Genomic DNA, 23276 nt, shown 5'->3' with positions numbered 1-23276 from the left:
TGAATTTGTTTATGTCTAGAAGATGTAAGAAATTAACTAAATGACTATGTAGACCGTACAAAATCACGTAAATAAAATAGTCTGGATATTTTTAAGTTAAGCCTAATTCGATCAATCCGACAAATTCGATACTCTCACCACCCTACGAATCGTTTGTCGGATTACCACGAAACCGCTTTTAATTGGAGATTACCTATATATAAGTGGTAGTTTTCCGTGGTCCCGACTGTCATTTGAACATCTTTGGCAGTCGTTACGGGTAGTCAGAAGCCAGTAAGTCTGATACCAGACCTACCTAGGAGTATTGGGTTGCCCGGGTAACTGGGTTGAGGAGGTCAGATAGGCAGTCGCTCCTTGTAAAGCACTGGTACTCAGCTGCATACGGTTAGACTGGAAGCCGACCCCAACATAGTTGGGAAAAGGCTCGGCAGATGATAATATAAATAAGTGGTAATTTGTAAGTGAAACTTCATTCAACCTTTTCACCTTTTAAGAGAAACTCTATTTACTATAATAACAATAATGTCTTCTACACTATTAATTAAATAAAATTAACTATAATTGAAACCGAACTTTCGCTCATACCGTACCATCATTATATCATAAAGACGAGGTATGCAAGAATTTTATCATTATGATAATGTAATAAGTTCTCTAGACTTCTCTTTCTCTGCATACTGTTACAGCCTTTTTTTTGTCGTCCCACTGCTAGGCACTGGCCTCCTCTCACACGGAGAATGATTTAGCATTAATCATGCTTACTCAATGCGGGTTGGTGATTTCAGACTATTACCGTCTTACCACAAAAACTTTTAAACGTCAGTTTATGCCTTGTCTAAAAAAATGTCAAATTATGACGTTGACATATGGTTCATTTTGCAGCCAAAATTTTATTAGACAAGTGCAAAACAGGGTTTAAAGTTTTTGTAGTAAGGCCATTATAGTCCAGGTTTCTCTGCATAGCTTCTGCCTAATTATTATTACCTAGGGTCGGCTTCCAGTCTAACTGGATGACGCTAAGTACCAGTGTTTTACAAGAAGCGACTGCCTATCTGACCTCCTCAACCCAGTTACCCGGGCAATCCAATACCCCTTGGTTAGAGGGGCTGTTGGATTTCCTGGCTTCTATAACGACTGGCAATTTTTTCCGTATATGAAATTGAAGTAACTTATTTTGAAATGTGATAAATAATTGTTTCGTATAAGTGTGGGTGATATGAATCAGAGTGTTTAAGATATGAAATTATGTGAAAAGGCTAGTAGCAATATAACTTCAATACACGCTTTACGCAACATCAAGGGTAAATATAGCGTAGATATACTTCAGTCTTACATAGCCGTTTGAAATCAATATTAATGCTCTATAGAAAGTGACATTACAGTCACGCACCGGCACAGATTCTAGAGCAAATGGAGTACGCATGGCGAAGATGTTTTCCACATACCAAAAAGTACAAGACAAGTTTTAAATGGAAGTCGTTACAATTAGATAGAGTTCGTTTTTGCATCAAATACAAGCAACATGGAATCAAATAAAATGTCTTGGTGCAACATAGCCCGTGAAATATATACACGGGAATAGTACCTACGGCTTGCCAGAAGTGAAATAGTTTTTTTTCCAATAAGTTCAGTAGTTTATAATACTTGAAGAATACAAAGAAACAAAAATTATCCTCTAAATAATATTAGTTTAGATTAAGAAAACCCCTGTCGCATTTATTTATACAATCCTTGACTCTATTTAATAGTATAAATCGAACAATCGTACTTATAGTTTTTTTTTAGACCCAGTCGTGTCGGATTTCTTGTGTTATAACATGTACTGATATAAACTCTCCATTTGTTCTACATTCTGTGTCGCGATGCTCTTCAATACTACTTTACATGTTACTCTTGCTTTCGATATCAGCTGGAGACTGTAGTAATACGTATAAACGTGATTCACATAACATCATCCCTTGTCTAGCCTTTTCCCAACTATGTTGGGGTCGGCTTCCAGTCTAACCGGATGCAGCTGAGTACCAGTGCTTTACAAGGAGCGACTGCCCTATCTGACCTCCTCGACACAGTTACCCGGGCAACCCAATAACCTTAGGTGAGACTGGTTGTCAGACTTACTGGCTTCTGACTACCCGTAACGACTGCCAAGGATGTTCAATGATAGCCGGGACCTACAGTTTACCGTGCCATCCGAAACACAGTCATTGGTGTCTAAGATATACTAAGAAAGTACATACAAACTTAGAAAAGTTGCATTGGTACTTGCCTGACCTGGAATCAAACTCATACGTTTTTCACACTTTTGCTAAAATATATATACCAGAGCGTATATTGACATCCTCTTTCTTTTTGGGAAGTGGGTCAAAAAAATTATATGCATTGTATTAACAAACACTGTCTAGCCAAAATATTTCTACAGTTGACCGATACTTTAGTTATACAACATTTTTAAGGAAATATAGGCTACGTCTGATTAACGCATACCTTATCTTATCGCATGGATAAGAATGCGTAGACCACGTCATACAAAATTATTAATTTTTCACACATTTCATAGGAATTAGGGTAGGGCTCATATCTCTTACGTTAAATCTGTTTGTAAGTGATTCGTATTTAAAATGAATTTCATGTTTTTGATTAGGTGTAAGTTAAAATTCGCAATAATATTATGAAATGAAGAAGTTACTCTGTCTGTCTGTCACGCGAAAGTTTAGCTTTTTATATTAATATTGGTACAGAGATAGTGTAGAGCCTGAGAAAGCGCATTGGGCTACTTTTTATGTTGTGAAGAGTAGTTCCAACGGGACGAGTGTGGAAATGCCAAAGGTATTCAAATGACAGGTATCTAATTTAATGTACCTTACGAAACAAGGAGCAACTGTATGACAAGGTCTAATTTTGATCACCTTTATTGAGATTTTACCAGGAAAGCTAAGCTTATGATCTACCTGTGCACCTGTTACTTAGCCACGAGCTCCCCAAAAATTAGTTCACACATAACACTAATAAAGTTTATGAGTAAGAGTCAATTCCTAATTGCCGATTTCTATAACATATCTATCCATACTTTATCGATAAGAGATTGAAATATGACACAATTTACATGTGAACAATGTCTTATAGGTACTATTGAATGGTTATTTATATTAAGCCATTAAAGTAATCCACAGTAAAACCATCAAAAAATGATTCTCAGAAAGATTCTTATGACGAATACTCTCAAGTATGTATGTATGTTTGTGTAAAGGAAAACGCATCGGTTTACCAAGAAGAGCGGAGAAAGCTCGCTGACTCAGCGGTACCTACGTAATAAACGTCAAACGTCACTATCACCGAATTGGTATAGTTGAGAACAAAACTGTTTCGGAAGGTTTAAAAATATATAATGTAATAAATTACTATAGGATAGTTTTTTTTGTGTTGTAAATATCTATGTGTATAACTACGTAAATAAACACGTCAAGAACACATTTAATAAATTGATAAAAACGTTGAAAGTACATTTTTTAAGTAAAAAATCTAAGTTCTGAATACAAAGTAAAATATATGAATTGAATGAACTGCACAATTCTCTTGTCATATGTACTTAATTTTCTTAATTGTAAACATTAATTGCTATAGTTATTTATTTACCTCAAATTCTGCACATTATATTTAAAAATAAACTCAATCTATATTTACATACATTTTCTTAATTGGTTAAGTTAGTTGTTTTCAAGTTCCAAAAATAGACCTTATTTTGAAGCACAAGAATTGGTTATTGTAAACAATGAAAATGGAGTGATTTTGGTCAGGCTACCTAAAGCTAAATATTGTAAGTATATTTTTATTACCGAGTAGAGTCATATACCTCCAAATGTAAAGAAGGAAATACAATGAATATAGTTATATACACAGACTACTCGTATTAGTAGGTAAATGCATATAGATTATATTACATTATCGCAAAGTTAGCGTCCAAACGTATACATACATAATATATAGGTACTTAGTTTACGGAAAATATTTATATGCACAAGTATTTTGTTTAGTTTTAGAGGTGATTGAACGGCCACGAAATTGCTCTGTATTGTATTGTTAATTATAATTTACAAATTCTGTAATACATTACTGCAGATATTTTTATAAAACTGGAGTATTATTTATAAGCTTACATTAAATAGACTTTTTTACTTAAACCCGCTACTATCAAGAATGACTGGTCGGATTTAAAAAGCATGTATATGAATATTGAATCGAGGAATGCTATTTTTATCCGGGTGCGGGAATGTGGGCAGAAAATAGCTACTCTTACTTAAAAGCCAACTATTTCACTTCTAAGTTACAGAAAACAAAGCACAAATAAGTAAGTCCTAAGTTCAAGTTAAGCACACGATGCATAGCCGGCATCGTGCTTAGATTTAAATAGTTCAGTCGGTTAAGTTACTTGAAGCTACATTTAAGTAGGACAAGTAATATTGACGACAAAAGTGTTATGCAATTTTTTTTTAATATGCCACTAGTAAACTGTGATTAAGTTCTAAGTTTCAAATGAACCCGTCAACCCAGATACCTGGTCCAGGTAAGACTAGTTGTCCTTGTCAGACTTTCTGGCTGCTGACTACCCGTAACGACTGCCAACGATGTTCAATGACAGCCGGGAACCACTAATTTGAAGTGCACAGTTACATATTTTCCTATTGATAAAAGTGCATTGGTTAGGGTGATAAAGGTAGCTATGAAATATTAAGTTTATGACTAATTTGAATAATATAAGTCTCATTGTCACTAATATGAAATATTATTATCTTTGCTGCATTATTTACCATTTAGCTTTAGTTTTTTTACCGTGACTACACTTGCACTTAAAATAAAAATAAATAAATTAGATTATCAAAATATAGGTCTTGATAATCTTTATGTAATGAAAGATAATATATGTATACTTGTATAGTCAATTCCTGAGAATTTGTTTTTTTTCCTGAGGTATTCCTGAGACCTACACTTACACAAGTACCCACAAATCATATTACATTTAAATGGACATTATTTTTCAAAAATTGCCTTTCTAAGTTATTTTATTTCTGTAGTTTACTTCATTGAATTTCCTCAATGTCTCCAATAATAGAATGTAATTAGTTACTATGAGGATAATACTAATTAAAATGATTATTGGTGTTAAAAGATAATTCGCCTAATTAGTAGTTCCCCTCGGTTTTACCCGCGTGCCGACTGAACTACTTAATGCACGAGGAAAAAAATAACTACATATTTTATTACCTCTATATAAAAGCAAAAAAACACCTGTTTATGAAAATGTATATATTTATGCAAATAACCAAAATTTTTTACATATTATTTAATATGGTGGTTATAATTTAGGTGTCACTTAAACTAAAACAACCATTAAACCATATATTTTGAATAGTATATGAGGGGTCTCTTACCGACTTTTCTCCATGAGACCAACTTTTTGGAACCGTGCAACTAGTGTGACGTTTCATAAGAGCTTGCAAAGGTCGATTCGAAATAAAAACATTTAACTTTGACTTTGATTAACGTAAAGGTAAATCCTCAACTTCCAAGTATTTATAGAAATAAATACAGAAATAACCCGATTGATTAACTTTTTTATTTCTAATCATGTAACACTTTTGCTCGCAACGATACATGATCTAAATAGCGAGCGGTCTTTAACATATTTTTTAAACGTTGACATGTATAATACACAATTAATTAGTTAAACCCACTGTAATTCAGTGTTATGGTAGTCTTTCTAGCGACTAATCACGCCTACCGTATGTTGCTTGACCTACAAAAAGGCGCCTGACCTACCTTCCATAAAACATCTTCGCTGTTTTTCCTTTCATCATCATCTTTTCCCAAGTATGTTGGGGTCGGCTTCCAGTCTAACCGGATTCATCTGAGTAAGTACCTACCAGTGTTTTACAAGAAGCGACTACCTATCTGACCTCCTCAACCCAGTTACCAGGACAACCCAATACCCCTTGGATAGACTGGTGTCAGACTTAGGTACTGGCTTCTGACTACCCGTAACGAGTGCCAAGGATGTTCAATGACAGCCGGGACCTACAATTTAACGTGCCATCCGTAACACAGTCATTGGTGTCTAAGATATATGTACTTAGAAAGTTCATACAAACTTAGAAAAGTTGCATTGGTACTTGCCTGACCTGGAATCGAACCCGCGCCCTCATACTCGAGAGGTTGGTTCTTTGCCCACTAGGCAACCACGACGTTACGCTGTCTTTTCTTCCTCCGTGGATAATTCACAATAATAACTCCAAATTCTAAAGACAATAAGTTCCTGAACTTGACAGCTTGTAATGTTGAATAACAATTGAATTGTAATTCGATTGTAATATAGCTAATAGTAATAGGCTCGTGACATCGTAATTAGGCCTATTTGTGTTTCATGAATATCTATTAGGTATTTCCTTTCTGAATAATTTAGAAAGTGATTAAAAAACTAATAAGTGTATGAATATTAATTCATCAATTGTACTGTTTAATTTCGTTATTATAAATAAACAGAGGGTAAAGAACCAACCTCGAGTATCAGTGTGGGTTCGATGCCAGATCGTGCCTCGACCCCCGCTCGTCATTTTGTTCTCCATGGAATTATCTATCCGAAATAAAGTATATGAACGTGCGAATGAAAATTCCCTCTGTTTTAAGGAACACTTCCCGCAATTGGGTAAAAGTAGCCAGTGTCCTCTCGTTTTAAACTATCTGGGTACCAATTTTCATTTAAATTAGTTAAGTATTTTGGCTTGAAACCACAGACATTATTGTTTGATTTATTTAACCTAGTTAATTTCGAATTTATAATATTAGTAAGTACTTGGCTGCTTCGAAGCAATATAATTTATCTACTAATCCCAAAGGCGAGAATCCACCAGTGTGTGTCCCTGTTAACAAAATAAATGTTTCTTCTGATTTGCTATTATAATGGAGTTTTATATAAGTATTACATAAAATTCCGGGGAACCGGGTTCGATTCCCGGTTCGATCTACATTTGGGTAATGAGCATGCTTGTTGGTCGTGGTCTGGGTGTTACAATATGTACCTATTTATAAAATATGTGTATATACATATAAATATATGCAGTACATGTAGGGCTGCCATTTCGAATTTCGCGAAACCCGGACAAATATTAAAAAAACCCGGACATTTGGCGTAAATCGCATTTTTACCCCGGACGAGTCCGAATTTTTTTATAACAAAACAAGACCTAGTTTTGAGGTGCCAATGAGGTGCTTCCTTACATGTAACGTCAGGGCCATATCTAGCTCAAGTAGTAGGTACCTAGTATTGCAAGATTATGACTTAATATTTCCATCCTCCGAGCCATTTCGAAGGTCATAAATAAGAAAGCTCATATGGAAACTAGGAGTTAGCTTCTTGTTAGTAATAGGACTTAAAACGGCGCTACCTTTTTGATAGGTTAGACAAAAAAATGTTGAAAAATACAAACAACCGTAAAGTGAAGTCGCCGAAAATTTTTGAGTTTTTGGTCACTAAAGCACCTAAACTTGTATAATAAAAAAATCCGCAAACTGAAGAAGCCGCGAGCGAAGCGAGCGCAACATTTTTTGGATATTGGGATATTAAAGTAGCTAAACGTAAAAAAGATAGTGTTAAGAAAGGAAGTCGCGAGCGCAGCGAGCGCAACAATTTTTGAGTTTTGAGACACGTCGACTTCTGCAGTCTGTGTGTCGATTGTAATTCAACTCGTAAGAAAAATGTCCGGGTTTTCCCCGGACACTTCTTGAAACCCCGCCCGGACGTCCCCCGGACGGCCTCTAAACGAGGACAAATCCGGGGAAACCCGGACGGATGGCAGCCCTAAGTACATGTAATAGCTATATGTAGTCTATCAGTTGTGTTAGCACCCATAACACAAGTTAATTTATAACTTACCATGGGGCTAACCGACCGTGTGTGAAAAGGTGTCCCGACATAATTTTTATTATTACATAAATAATATCTTATGAAATTAACTCAGTTTTTAAACACATGACATACAAAATTACAAACTGTAACTACCGAATCAAGATTTTTAATTTTCCCTAAAGCAACAATTAAGTGTATTATTTTTGTTACAAACATTAATTGACTTACGTACATATGTTACGCGTTATAAATGTTTCAAAAGATTTAAAAAACCGGTTAAGTGTGAGTCGGACTCGCGTGAGGAGGGTTCCGTACTATATGATGAAGAGTTTCTTTTTTTTGCTTGAGCACGCTAATCTCAAGAACTACTGGTCCGATTCGAACAATTGTTAAGTGTCAGAGTGTCAGATAGCCCATTTATCGAAGGAGGCTATAAGATACTTTTTATCCGTGTCTGTAGACAAGTTCCTACGGGAAGCGGGTGAAACCACTGGCAGAAGCTAGTTAGGTATTTATAAAACACGTTCTTTGTATGGAGTTTAAGTAGATATTGTTAAATTGCATAGTTTTCGGTATTTTTTTATTAAATTGTCAATAGAAGTACGGAAGACTGCACATCAGTTTTAACTGTCATGCACCTTAACTCAATAGTGATAAGTACGATTTTCCTATAAAACTGTTACCACTGACCTGAAGTTGACTGTACCTACATCATCTAGGTATGAACATTTTAACTGTCTGGCTACCACAAGCCTGGTGTCAGACAAACAGCGAAGTCTTAGTAATAGGGTCCCGTTTTACCCTTTTTGTACGGAACCCTAAAAATGATTACATAAACATCAAGATTATGAGATACATCATGATTATGTAAGTTCATGACGATGTACATAATCACTGCATTCACATAGACCTCCATAACATAGTTTTTTTGATACAGTTACATACAAATATCAATCAGTTGAAAGTCAAAATAGAAAAAAAAGCAGAAAAAATAAATAGACTTTAACAATATAAATACTTACCTAGAATCTTCTCCTACGTCTGACATATATTATGCTGAAATAATGGGTGGCATAATTTTTTGAATCGATTCTGTAATTTTGGAGACTTCGAAACCAAAAAAAATCCATATGGTATTAGCATAGATTTAAGTATAACTAAGGACCGACCAAACACACTTAAAATAAAATAGTAGGTACTCGTAACTGAAAAGCATTAACAAACATACTTTTGGAAACTCTTTAGCATAACGTATTGTTATTATATAGGTACACAATAAATTACACAAACGTTATAACCATTCTTCCCTAACTAATTTGTTTGTACCTCTATATCTAAGCATTCTACATAAAATAAAAAGACATTAACATTTTGAAATCAGAACCTTAAAAAAACATTAAAACAGAAATAATGCATTCAAATTCAAAATGTTTTGGATCCCATTTTGACGTCATACAAAAAATAAAATAAAAGAAACCCAAATTAATTTGAAAATAACACAAAACACTTACTTTGTAAAACAACAAGTGTACCTAAAACAAATTATAATTGTGAGAAAAAAACTGAAACAAAATCAAAGTTTCAAGTTTTTAGTGTTTTAAGTGCTAAGACTTTTCGGAGGGTACAATAAATTGTAGGTCCCGGCTATCATTTAAACATCTTTGGCAGTCATTAAGGGTAGTCAGAAGCCAGAAAGTCTGACAGCCCGTCTTACCTATAGTTATTGGTTTGCTCGGGTGACTGGGTTGAGGAGGTCAGATAGGCAGTCACTCCTTGTAGAACCCTACATTATAGGGAAAAGACTAGTCAGATGATGATACCTATTACAGGTGCTTAAAAAAGGTCAATACCTACTCTACAGTTCCGAGGAGTGGGTCTTATGGCTAAAACAGGCAAGAAACTCCGTGTATAATCATCGGCAAGGATATTGAGCCCTGACCTTCACCTGCGCAGAAGTGATTTATTGGTTTATTGCCTTAAGTGTGCAGTGCGCAAAGCGATCCCCACTCTTCCGCCGAGAGCTCATTATCCGTGCCGATAACTATACACTCTTTTCAAAAAAGAGCAAAACGAAACTACAGGTCAATCAATATTGAAAATAAAACAAAATACTACAAACTAAAAATAAAAGTAATAAGTAGTAATAACAAGTAAGACGAACAAACACCGTTGTGCTCGACCATACCTGCGCGTGCGCACTTTCTCTGCTAGGTCAATGTACAGTGGAGTAGAATCCGTCTTGTAAGGCCTTGTGTTCATTGACGGACGTTTGAGATATGAATTTGTGTTGCTTACGTCATTGGGTTAAATAGTAGACGGTTAATTTGTGTGGTGTATAGTTGAGAGTGTGAAAAAAATTGGGTCATTTTTTTACATAAGTATATGACTTTATGTGTTTTTAACGGACTTAAAATAAGGAGGTTCCCAGTTCTTTTAAAAAATGTGTTATTAGTAGATTTACTTAAGATAATATCTTAAGATTATATCGGGCTTGGCTGAACCGATTTTTATGCGGTTTTCAGCACAGTACCTATTAATTAGACTTAGGATTTTAGGTATATTATTGAAGCTATTTTTTTAAAACATTGAACCTCGAATAAATTTAGTTTATTGAGTTAAGAAAAGCAACAAATGCACAAGTTTTTTAAAAACGATACCTCGCAAGATGTTTATTTAAAATGTATAAAATCACAAATATTAATCAATGGACTATGCAAATCAAACTAATCATAAGTCTTATCTAAAAAAATAGACATTTTATATGCCATTACATACCATCAAGTGTACCCACTACCTAACACTCAGAAATTCACTTCGCACTCAGCGGTACAGTCACGGACCATTTATGTACCAGTACCAACCATTGTTGTCCATTTTGGGCACGTTAGAAATTGTCACAATATCCTACTAATCTATATTTTATTGTTAGACTATTTGTTTGGTAGAAAAAACGTGAGAATTCTGTTAGAAGTTTTTTGCAAAGAAAATTGTGAACGGTATTGTCGTGAGAAAGTTTTGTAATTGGTAAATGATGGAGCTGTATTTAAAAAGTCATTATTGGTTATAATTTTTTGGGTATTTTTTTTGCAATTTAGTTTAGTTACTGATGAATTTAGACCAGCCGTGTACCTAAATAAAAACAAAGGATTGTATAAACATTGGGTGTCTAAAATAAGTACCAATCAAGTACCAATGAAACTTTTCTAAGTTTGTATGTACTTTCTAAGTAAATCTTAGACACCAATTACTGTGTTTCGGATGGCACGTTAAACTGTAGGTCCCGGCTGTCATTTCAACATCTTTGGCAGTCGTTACGAGTAGTCTGATGCCAGTAAGTCTGACAATAAGTCTTACCAAGGGTTATTGGGTGGCCCGGGTAACTGTGTTGGATAGGTCAGATAGGGCAGTCGCTCCTTGTAAAGCACTGGTACTCAGCTACAACCGGTTAGACTGGAAGCTGACCCCAACATAGTTGGGGAAAAGGGTTGGATGATGAAAATAGGATATATTTTATTTGGGTGTCGTAAGTAGTTTTCCTTTAATACAGGAGAAACTACGAGACATACTCAGTGTAAAGAATATCTAGTACGAAAGAATATCTAATTTAGTTCATAGATTAGCTAAAAAAAAAACAAAAAAGCTCTATGTTGGTTAAGACAGTTAATTGAAATCTTCATCTAATCAATTCTTACGTTCAAAGTCCAAGCGTTATTTAATGAAATGTGAAAGTTAACTTTGTTTGTTTGTCCCATTTTAGCGCTTACACCGCTGTATCGATTTTGATAGAGTCGGTACTGATATAATTAGCTTTTACGACCTGTTTCCCGCGGTTTCACCTGCGTCTCTGTTTATACTTACTTATACTTTTTTGTTTCTTTATTTGTACTTTAAGAAGGCTCCAAAAATACTTAACTCATTTGCAATAATTATATTATTCTTTAGAAGCTAGACTTTCCTTTTCTATGGTAAATCATCAAATGACCCCTCCCGCTGTGGGTGCAGCGTGAGGGAGTGTCAGACTCTTACTGACTAAAACCCATCATGTTCCTTCTTAAGCCCTTTATGTACCCTGCCGGGGCTGCGGGATTGTTCGCGCGAGTTACCGCGGCCCCGGTACATAAAAGGCCTACGACGGAAACGACGGTTTTTAGTCAGTAAGAGTCTGACACTCCTTCACCGCTTCTAACCCACAGCGGGAGGGGTCATTTGATGATTTTTGACGTCGTTAAAAAAAGCCCTTTATGTACCAGGGCCGTGGTAACTGTTTCGAGCCATCCCGCAAGTTAAGTGCTCAAATGGAGTATCTAGAGAATGTCTCTAGAGTGTAGAATGTAGTAGGTAAACTAATGCATTCGTCTCGCAGTCATCAGCAACACAGTTCCTATTCCTATATCCGTTATATGTAGGTTAGATAATTTGTAAAAGCCGGCCAACTGATGACGCATGCTAAAGTTGAATACTAGGTAGCTTTTGTCTGTGTTTGATGATGAAATTATCATTATTTTAGAGCTGGGTTAGTAAAAGGTAACTGAAATAGAGACTCAATAAAAAAAAAAGATGTTTTTTTATTATTTAGTGATGCCAAAAATCATCAAATGCCCACTGTAGGTTAGCAGCGGTAAGGGAGTGTCAGACTTTTACTGACTAAAAATCCATCATGTTCCATCTTAGGCCTTTTATGTACCAGGGCCGCGTTAACTCTTAAAAGATAACACTATACCTTCTTCATACAAATATCTTCAAGAATAGAAATCAGAGGGGCCCCACGTTTTTATTTTAGTCTAATATGACCGGGACCATCTACGTAGGTTGATAGGTAATTAACTATTTATTTATTTTCTAGTTTTCAGTGCACACGAAATAAAACCGTTTAACTTAAAAGTTTTTTTTACCGATTTTTTTACCTACGCAGCTTGACCTTCATAACCCAGTTTACTGGTCCGATTGATAGCCCTTATCAAGAAAGAATCTAATACTTATCATCTGCCTGCACAGAAGTTTTATCCTAACTTAAGCAAAACCGTACGAGAAAGCTAGTAGCACAATCAACTCCCTCGAGTTTCCTACTCAAAAATATACTCGAAAAATTCACCAAATATACGAACAGAAAAAGTGTGAAACAAGACTAGTTTTGCCCCCCGGCTTTACTCGTGTCCAAATCGCTTGGGAACCATTAAAATTGTTCGACAAAAACAAGCTGAATTTTAACGATTTTTCTAGCCGTTTCCGTGCCAAGTTTCTTTGAGGTTTTTCCAACAAAATCCGACAAATTGCGTGAAGCGTTTCGGATTTAGGTACACATGCATTTTCGTAGTTTTTGTTAGTGCCTGAAATTGCACCTTTTGATAAAGGAATGATTATTTTCACACATACACAATGTACTTACTTCTATTTTTCAGACTGTCAAACACATTCCGGGTACCTACGATTCCCAGCAATAGACATTTTAATGATGAGCACGTTTGATGGCTTTGGTCGTTAACACCCATAACACAATGACATGCTAATAATTACCTTGAGGTTAACCGACGGTGCATGAGAGGTGTCCCAATATTAATTAGGATTAAAAAATATAAATAAATTAATATTTACATTTTAAAATCTCAATTGAGGAAACAGTTACATCTCCTCTTATTGTATAAGAATACATTTTTATTTCTTTTTCGTCATAAATAAGTTAATACGAGTTCTATCATTCAAAATGACGTATTGCAGTGAGTATTATCATTCATAACGACATTCTATTGTTTGTCCGTTTATCCAAATGGCGTATGATAGCATATGCATTCATCCAATGCACTCTGGTCTAACCGTAATCCTCCCATTTAGGTGCACAGGCCCTAAATCCCACATCGACTAATTGGGCCCTGAGTTACATATACTAGTATAGGAATGCTGGATTTATCTATAGTCTATTTGAATAGGCTCTAAACTAAAGGTAAACATTTTGATACATTTTGATAGTACCTACTTCTTATTTAAAACATCATCATCATCATCCTCCGAGCCTTTTTTCCAACTATGTTGGTCCTAGGACTTTTTATTTAAAACATCAGAAAAAAATGCAATAATAACAATTAACTACCAACTTTATCAATTGAATCATTATTTTAAGTAGTAGTTTTAATATTTGTTTGAGTAAAAAGTCATATTAAGATTGTTAAGCTTTCGTTAAGTGTCTAAACAAATTCTAAAGTCAAAACCATATATTGAAAGTAAGCTAATAAGATTAGCACATTTTTCAAGTCTATGCTTACAAATAACTGCACACCCAAAAAGCTTCCGATTTTTGTTGTTTGTTACGCTTTCAAAAATGGCTGAACTTATTGAGATAGTTATAAGACTACTCGGTATATAATGTGACAAACCAACATCGTCTTGCACCAACCACCAACCTCACTTGGCCGTGGTGCACTATATATAGCTGGAATGTAAAATGCCTTTGAAATTCTTTGACAGACTGGTATCAAAGACCAGAAAGTATGATAAACAATCTTACCAATATTAAGTATTGTTATGATTGATGTACTTATATGTATTTGTATTTTTATGGGCCCTATTTGCCTTATATAAAGGAATAAATAAATAATATGGCAAATCAAGAACCTTTTTGGAATTTCTGTAAAAAACAAAATCTATGACCAGATTAGCTAATATCATAAGTTTTGGTGATCCCGCATAGAAGCATTTGAGTTTTACGAGTGGGAGCGTTTACATTGGGCGAGTTACTTGCCTGGTCAGAGTTTACTGGTTGCGAGTTGTAGAGTATTGATAGAACAATTTTTTTATCAAAGCTTGAGATAGCACGGTAGTGCAGTGTTTAATTTAGAGATTATTTATTTAATAGTTACGCCATCACAGTACAAATAGGCTACCTATGGCATTAAACTAAACAGCTATTATAAGAAAGAAAGCTAAAACTGACATGTTTGCATACGTTAAAGTCAACATTTAATTTACTAAATATTTTTTTCTCTCATTATATCCGTACATAATTATATCAAGACAAGTAGTACATTATTAGAATCATGTATGTCCCAACACACTACTTCTTAACTACGCATACACGAGACTTTAAACGACCTACATTATAATAGCAAAGTTATTTGACAAGACCTTTTCTTTATTACGACCAAAAAACTCACTGGAACGTTTACTGTACCTCGCCTAAATCGCAGCCAGTGACAACTATCCATACTCTACTAGCTCAATTACTCTCCCGAAATTAAACGAGGCATATTCCTTATTCCTTAGGCATAGGGCGTGGAAGGGCAATGCCCGACCTTGTCCCTATTGATTCTATTCTAACGGTATACGAGCTTTCTAGTTTTAAGGGGCAAATAGAGATGTGATTTTTCGATGGCAACTTAATTTTCTGGGGGCTCGTGACTATGTAGAAACGGGAGGGTGGATTATAGGTTAAGCGACATTTGCCGCGGTCGGACGTGGATGGGTGACCATCATTTATTTATTTTACATTAGTTAATAAAAAAAGACGACAGGAAATAAAATTAATGCTTATTTCAAAAGAAACTTATATCAAAGATGTTTATCTATCACTGGATTTAGCCAACTTCGCACACCCGGATAAAAAATTGCCTATGTAAAGACTGTCTCAATAAATGAACTATCTAAGTAACAGAGAAATACTTTTACAAATCGATACAATACTTCATGAGATTAACGCTTTAGACTAACTTTTCAACTTAATAAAATGAACATGTAAAGATAAAAAAGAAAATAACATCTGAATTGAGAACCGCCTTTTTTGGAAGTTTTTTTTAATAAACCAAATTATTCAACCTTGGAATAAATTAATGCTCTAAACAAACAACATTTGAATAACAATTATTTTATTGACCAATCACCTGTCTTTTCATTATTTATGTCTTTTTAACAACACTAACTTTTGCATATGACTTTGTCTGTTTAAAATATTTTTTAAGGAGAATGACTGCAGCGGAAAAATTAAATCCCCCTCCTCCGAGCCTTTTTCCCAACTATGTTGGGGTCGGCTTCCAGTCTAACCGCATGCAGCTGAGTACCAGTGCTTTACAAGGAGCGACTGCCCTATCTGACCCCCTCAACCCAGTTACCCGAGCAACCCAATACCCCTTGGATCCTAGCGGAAAAAATAAATATGAATTGGTTTTTTTGTTGTTTTACCTGATGATGAACAATCGATAAGATCACGCTTCATATCGAATGTTAATAGGAAAAACATAAAAAAAAAAACATTTAGGTAATATTTAAATTCCCCGCGACCAATCGAAAAATTTACCTTAAGTACTGACTATTGCATATGACTTTACCTGTGTAGGTAAAATATTTTTTACATATTTTGTAACTACTTGAACTGAACAGTTAGGTCTATTTGTTTCAGAAACGTCTTAAAAGAAAATAGGCTATTTATCTAATATTTTTCAAAAAGGAGGAGGTTTTTAATTTAGATTTTTGTATTTGTGGATGCCTAAATACGTTCGGTAAAAATCTGTCTAAACGTCAGTTTCATAAAAAAATATTAAGTGAAGAAAAACACCTTCTATTTGTAACGTTAGTTATCTAACATGAAAATCTTCGCATACATTACAAACATCAATGAAATCATCAAAATTGGCACTACAATTTCGGAGATTAGTAGTAAAAATCATGCAAATCTTTTACTACGTTTTATATGTAATAAATTAATTTATAAAACTGTGTCAGGGTCAATCACCGTAATGGCTATATTGTGCCAAAATCTTGTTTTTTAAACTATGTATGTATGATATAATTTTGTGAATTTAAATATTGCAAGGACCTTGCGTTCGCGGGTTTATAAATAGCAAATTAAACGAACTTTGTAATACCACAGATTACCTTAAGATACGCATTCAAGTTTACTAGCATCTGTCTGAGTTTTCACCCGCGTCTCCACTCTCCTGCGAACTATTGCCCTTACCGCAGAAAAATATAGCCTATGTTACTCAGGAAGAGTGTACCTTTCCAACAGTGAAAGAATTTTTCAAATCGGTTCAGTAAAACAAACAACAATCGAAAAAAAATCCTGTTTATTATATTAGTGTAGACTAGCTTCTGTAGTACCTACCACCCATTCCATAAGTGACTTCCTTCCTGTATACAGATAAAAAGATCAGATCTGTTGAGAATTAAGAAGTGACATACATACACAGATTTATGGCCTTTTCGTCTTACACTTTATTATCATTACATATTTAATAATCAACAAATATACTTACACATATTTACATAAATAAACAACAAAAAATTACCACCTTTATGGCCTATATATTTAATATAATATATGGTCTATATAATACCTGATTTTAAACCCACGCGTGAAAATACACGCAAGTGTACTTTCCAACTATCATTTTGATTGATGATAGCCGAAATGGGGCCAGATTAACGTAACCCCTTATCAGAGAGAAACCCGTCATCGGCTGATAACCGACTATCGTATCATATTGTTATCATTAGGCAGTTTTAAGTGACCAATATTTATTAATTTCAAAATTACCCATGTCTTTTTTTACCATCCAACTACTCTTGAGGTATCTGGTTGGGCTCCGGGATTGTTTGCGGTCCTGGTACATAAAGGGCTTAAGAAGGAACATGATGGGTTTTAGTCAGTAAGAGTCTGACACTGCACCCACAGCGGGAGGGGTCACTAGATGATTTCTCATAAAAAAGTGGTCTCGTTGCCCTGGTGACTGGGTTGAGGACGTCAGATAGGCAGTCGCTCCTTCTAGAACACTGGTACTCACCTGCATCCAGTTAAACTGGAAGCCGACCCAAACAGTTGAAAAAAAAAGGCTTAGCAGATGATAATTTTACTGTCGGGCACTACATAAATACTAATCGATCAAGGCCTTTGGAATCGTAAGACTACATTATCTTTATCGGAATTTAATCAGCTAAATTCTTTTCCAACTGAACTTTATGTTAAAATTAGAATTTCAAATTATTTTATGTAGCTGCAAATTGTACATAATGTGAATGAATATATCTTCTATCTTCATTATATTTCTTCTTCTTCTTGCCCTGTTCCCAATTTTATTTGTGGTCGACACAATATGTTTTCCGCTCCCATTCCTCTCTGTCACTCTTCATATTAACATCCACTCCCTTCTTATTCTTGTCTTCTTTCCGGAAATTCATCCATCCCTTCTTAGGCCTTCCTCTTCCTCTCCATCCATCTACATTCATACTTAACACACTCTTAACAAGTCTATGTAGTACTGTATGTATGTAGTACTATGTAGTACTATAGTCTATGTAGTATGTACTTTAAACACAGTCTATGTAGAAAATTTTCATGCGTTAGATGTAAAATATTAATTCACTCTCAACCAAAATACCAAAAATATATAATAAATAATACCTCCTTTATCCAATACAAATTATTTCCAAAACAACTAAAACCTATTTTACAGAAACTGGCCAAAACCAACAAGGCAAAAATATAAAAAATGACTGGAGACAAAACGTCAAAATGATGGCATAGATTGCGCCTATCTTAGAAAAAGCGATAAAATAAAAAGTGAATTATTGATAAACTTGTACATGAACGTATATTATTTACATTGGGCCGTGCTTGTGACTATTAAAATGTATCTGAAAGCGAAATACAAGTGGTTCGGCTGTTGCATACTTTGAATCTATGCATTGACGTTTAGTTGTTTCAAGAGAAAAGTGGAATTTTTTTTGTACGTCTTTTTTGGTAAGAACAAATTCTGTGATATCTGATGTAAGATTTCCATATTTTTGGAAATTTTAATTTAGAAAAACATCCGTTTTTAAAGATAGGTTAGGACTTTAGATCGAATGAATCAATCGATGTATTTATTTCTCTCGATCTTTTGAATTGAACTATAATTTCTTCTACATTTTTAGAAATTATTTGTTTCTTACGATTTTGTACCGTTGAGATTGCTACAACATGAAAATATAGTCTAATGTTGTTCACAACTGTTGTCAATGTAATCAAGGCTTAGGATAATTGGCTACATCCTACGGGTTTACTCACACATTTTAAAACTACTTTTAAAATCTACGAAGAATCAATGTGAAGGACATTCAAATTTAATTTAAATTACTTCAGCTGTTTTTGACCCAGTGTCTGACTTATAGAGGTCAGACAGGCAGTCGCTCTATGATACTCAGCTGCATCTAGTTGGACTGGAAGCCGACCCCGACAAAGTCGGGAAAAGCCTGGCATATTTGTAGTTTTCAAAGACTGCAAAAATACCCAGACGTATCTGCTTACCCTATTTTAAATAAAGCCGTAATTATCAAGTCCTTAATATCTTAAAATCTACTTATTATTTACAGACTGTTTCAATTAGGAGATTAACTTATGCAACGGTTTAAAGTTTAATACAGTTATTGCAAAACTCAATGGCGGTCCACATGGTACTTCCACATGGCGATAACTAAAAATGAGACGTGATGACATAAAGTTTGGTATATCAATCAATTGGCCCGCGGTTTTGAATGCATCTCATCATCCTCACCAAAAAATAAAATATTTGCTGTGGTGTTTGTTGCACCACTTTTTTTCCAGCAAAAACTCATAGGAAGTGGGGGGCTTTAGGGCTGTCTTTTGTACGTAATTGGCTTATCGTTTCATTAACGATATTACTCTCTTGTTTCTTATTACAAACAGATAGGGTCACATCTGAATGACCGTCAATTCAGACCAGGTTGACCCGGAGTCCTGGCTTACCTCGAGGCAACCGACTCATTTTTTGACGTTTAAAAAGTACTGTTTTGCAGCCGTATTTTAACGAAAAATTTTGAGTTTTTAAATTAAGAAAACCAGTTGATTATTTTTGGAAATTCTACACCATTGGTATTTTGGATGACCTAAATAAATATTCAATTTTAGCGGAAGAAACAAAAAACTTTTTGATTGATTGTGTAATTGCAACATAGTTCGCGAATTTAGATAAATATTCATGTGACCTATGGCGGTTTGTAATGTCTCTATTTTAGCCTTAAACTTGTAAACTCCTTGACATTTTGCGATGACAGAATTTTGGGATATTGTAACAGTTTTATATTTAATCAGCTGTTTTTGACATCATGGCTTCTAAATTCTAATATTTATAGTATATTGATATATTTTTGGAATGAACTTTAAGTTGCTGGTTTCAGCTGTCATTTGAAGATCTTTGGCAGTCGTTACGTTTGGTAGGCAGAAGACAGAAAGTTTTACCAATAGGTTTCGGGTTGCCCGGGCAACTGGGTTGAAGAGGTCAGATAGGCAATCGCTCCTTGTAAAATGGTACTCAGCTGCATTCGCTTGAGGCGGAACCCAAATAAAACTTTTAAAAGTGCATTAGCCTTGAATCTATTTAGTCGAGTTTGGTCTTATAAAGCAATCAATTTTGATTAATTATACCACTTACCAGATTTCACCTTCCTAACAATTTGTCTAGACAAAGTCAAATGTCTTCTTAAATAATTTCTTAGCAACAGCGGTTTTGAAGGACTTCCTTTCCAGCACCTGGATGAAAACAGTCTACGTGTTATTTTAATGAGTAACCTAGATTACTGCTTAGTTTTTTTATCAAAATCCGTTTAGCGGTTTGCGCGTGAAGAAGAAACACAAATAACAAACGATGTGATAGGTCTTTTAACGACGAAATGGCTTTTTGATCAGAAGCGTTCACAGTTTGACATACAAATTACACTATTAAAAAAACTTAACTGTTAAATAAATAGTTTTAGAGCCTTTAACTTCTTAGCATGAAGAAGTTAAAGGCTCTAAAACTATTAAACTGATTTGAAAAATTCTTTCACTGTTGAAAAGCTACGCTTATCCCCGGTGACATTTTATCCTGGTATAAGAAGTTAGTAAATTATATTATCAAAGTAGGAACTTTGGACTAGCCTTAACCTTCAAATGAAATCTATTGCAAAACCTACGAAATCCACCATTTTATATATTGCCAAATTATCCTTGCCATATTAAGGTCGAAACTCCAAAACAAGATTTAATAACTTCATTATCTCAGAAAACCGTTATTTGTATACAAAAATAAATATACCTTTGAGAATTTTGATTTAGGTGCAAAATATTTTTTTTGTTAGAGTTTTCTCAAATCCGCCTGACGGGCTCTGACGTGGGTATGTAACAGCGACTGCTACTGAGTAGCATTCGGGGACGTCGGCGACACGTGCCCTCCCAGGTACGGGGGTGTAACACCGACAACTTCCAGACTCCAGGCTGCTTTGTGAAAGTTTCTAAAACTCATGAAGCTATTTCGGCCATATTTTTTAACCCAGGATTTGAATCCGGGACCCTGTGCTTAGCAGTCGCGTTTGCGATCACCGCGATCATTGTAGCATTTGAAGAAAAAAAAATAGGTTCCGCCAGCTTCATCCGCGTCCCATAGGAACTATTTCGCGCACCTGGATAAAAAATGGTCTGCCTCCTTAAATGGGCTATCTAATACTGAAAGAATTTTTCGAACAGTCCAGGTCCAAGCAGAAAACAATCTTTGGGTTTATCCTTATACACGCTGGCTATTTTCTTTTGCAAAATATTCAATGTAGTACAAAAATGACTTCTACACAGATTTGTTACCTATATATATAATTAACCAATTTTTCCATCTTTCACAGGTATAAACAAATAACCATGTTGAAAAAACCAGTGGCCTGTTGATACTCTGACTCCTGAAACCTGCGACCTTACATGCGACCGGCTGATCAAGTTTACATGTATTTACCAAGTGTTCGAGCGCGAGATTAGTGAAGGGAACGAAGATATAAGCCATGGCGTCCTGTTTGTCCGGTGGCCACTATGTACCAGGGAGTCAGGAGTATGTGCCTGTCGCCGAATTTTATGCCGATAAGTCTGTTTTCGTTACTGGCGGTACCGGTTTTATGGGGAAGGTAAGCATTTTAAATATTTTTTCTAGAATTTTAAGTGTTGATGTTTTTTGTTTTCCGTCATTACCTGCCCTGGGCGTGTTTGTCCGGGTAACTGGTTTGAGCAGAGTTGGTCCCTGTAAAACACTGGTACCTACCCAGCTGCATTCGGTTAGACTGGAAGTCGAACCCAACATAGTTGGGAAAAGGCTCGGGAGATGATGATCTACCACTTTTATAAGGTCGACCTGTATGTAACTATGTATTGGAATCTAAGGTTACCAATTTAACCATCTTCCAAGGATCGTAGCGTCATGAAAATTGGCAGCTGTATGTAGTTCTGATGACAATATAATATTATGGTATTGTCGAACCGATCTGATGATGGAGCCGGAAGATATGAACTGGAACTTCATGATTGAACATGGTATCATAGCTATGTTTGGGCTTGTTAGTGAAGACTTGATTTGATTAAAAATAACTAGGTATCACACTATCTCTCTCACATTATGTTAATTTCTGCGACAAAAATACTTTTAGGTACCTACCTGGTAAAAGTAAAGTTTGTGTATTTCGAGGTTAAAGAATACAAGACAATGTACTTTGATATGATAATCTAAACCACTCTGACCTTATCAGTTACCTAATAAATAGGTTCAAGTTTAAAGCAGAAAAAACTAGATTCCCTCAGTTAACTCGCGCGAAAACGGTGCACTAGGCAAATGTCATTCTTGTCTTTTGATATTAATACTAGCTATTTCTCATGGTTTCTCGTGCCTACTGGTATAAAATATAGCCAATGAAAATCACAAATAATGTGGCTTTATATTGGTAAAAGAATTTTCAAAATTGGTTTTGTAGGTCCAAAGATTTGACCGCAAACACATCTAGCAATTGACACTGGCACATAATGAAACAGTTTGAATGTTGCATTATTTTCATAATTCGTGTAAAAAGAATCTTCACTAAACTAGTGTCCTAAGCTAAGCTTCACTAGTTTCCGCCCGTGGTTTCTCTCACGTCTAAAGAAAACTTCTTACTGCATATGGATAAAAAGTACCCTATGTTATTCTTATACTTAAACTACATAACCAACTGCCAAGCAGTTTTTTCGTGAAAGAGGAACAAACATTCATACATACATACAAACTTTGGCTTTTATAATATTAGTAGGATTATGTAACATATTATAAATTATTATCAATACTGTAACATTCTTGATTAATTTCGATAAAAGCATTTTATCAATGCAAGTTTAAAGTGATTAGCGTGGTAATCAGACGGGCTGGTTTATCTTATCTATTTGCTTTTGAAAACAGGACGTACAGTACTGACCTAATTATTAATTATTTAACGTGTGGTTACGAAATGTTGTAATTCTACCTTTATTTGTTTTAATGGATGTTTAGTACCAGTGTTTTATACAACTGCCTATCTGACCTCCACAATCCGCCAGTTTACCAGTTGCCATGGCAACCTGATGATAGTTGTCCCTTGC

General features: G+C 35.0%; 1 protein-coding gene across 3 annotated transcripts in view; it reads left to right on the top strand.

Moving 5' to 3' along the window:
* Positions 1–23276, top strand: part of LOC110382776 (putative fatty acyl-CoA reductase CG5065) — a 64069-nt gene that overhangs the window by 21230 nt on the left and 19563 nt on the right. For 2 of the 3 annotated variants that reach the window (XM_049851333.2, XM_064042518.1), the window contains exon 2: positions 21530–21802. In XM_049851333.2, coding sequence (XP_049707290.1) covers positions 21683–21802 — 120 coding nt within the window. In that variant the 5' untranslated portion in view covers positions 21530–21682. Of the gene's footprint in view, positions 1–18486; positions 18621–21529; positions 21803–23276 lie in introns of those variants that run through there. The other variant, XM_049851335.2, reaches the window with a different exon arrangement.

The sequence above is a fragment of the Helicoverpa armigera genome, chromosome 29 (genome assembly GCF_030705265.1).
Source record: "Helicoverpa armigera isolate CAAS_96S chromosome 29, ASM3070526v1, whole genome shotgun sequence".
In the NCBI taxonomy this organism is placed as follows: Eukaryota; Metazoa; Arthropoda; class Insecta; order Lepidoptera; family Noctuidae; genus Helicoverpa; species Helicoverpa armigera.
This window is presented reverse-complemented; position numbering and strand designations above follow the sequence as displayed.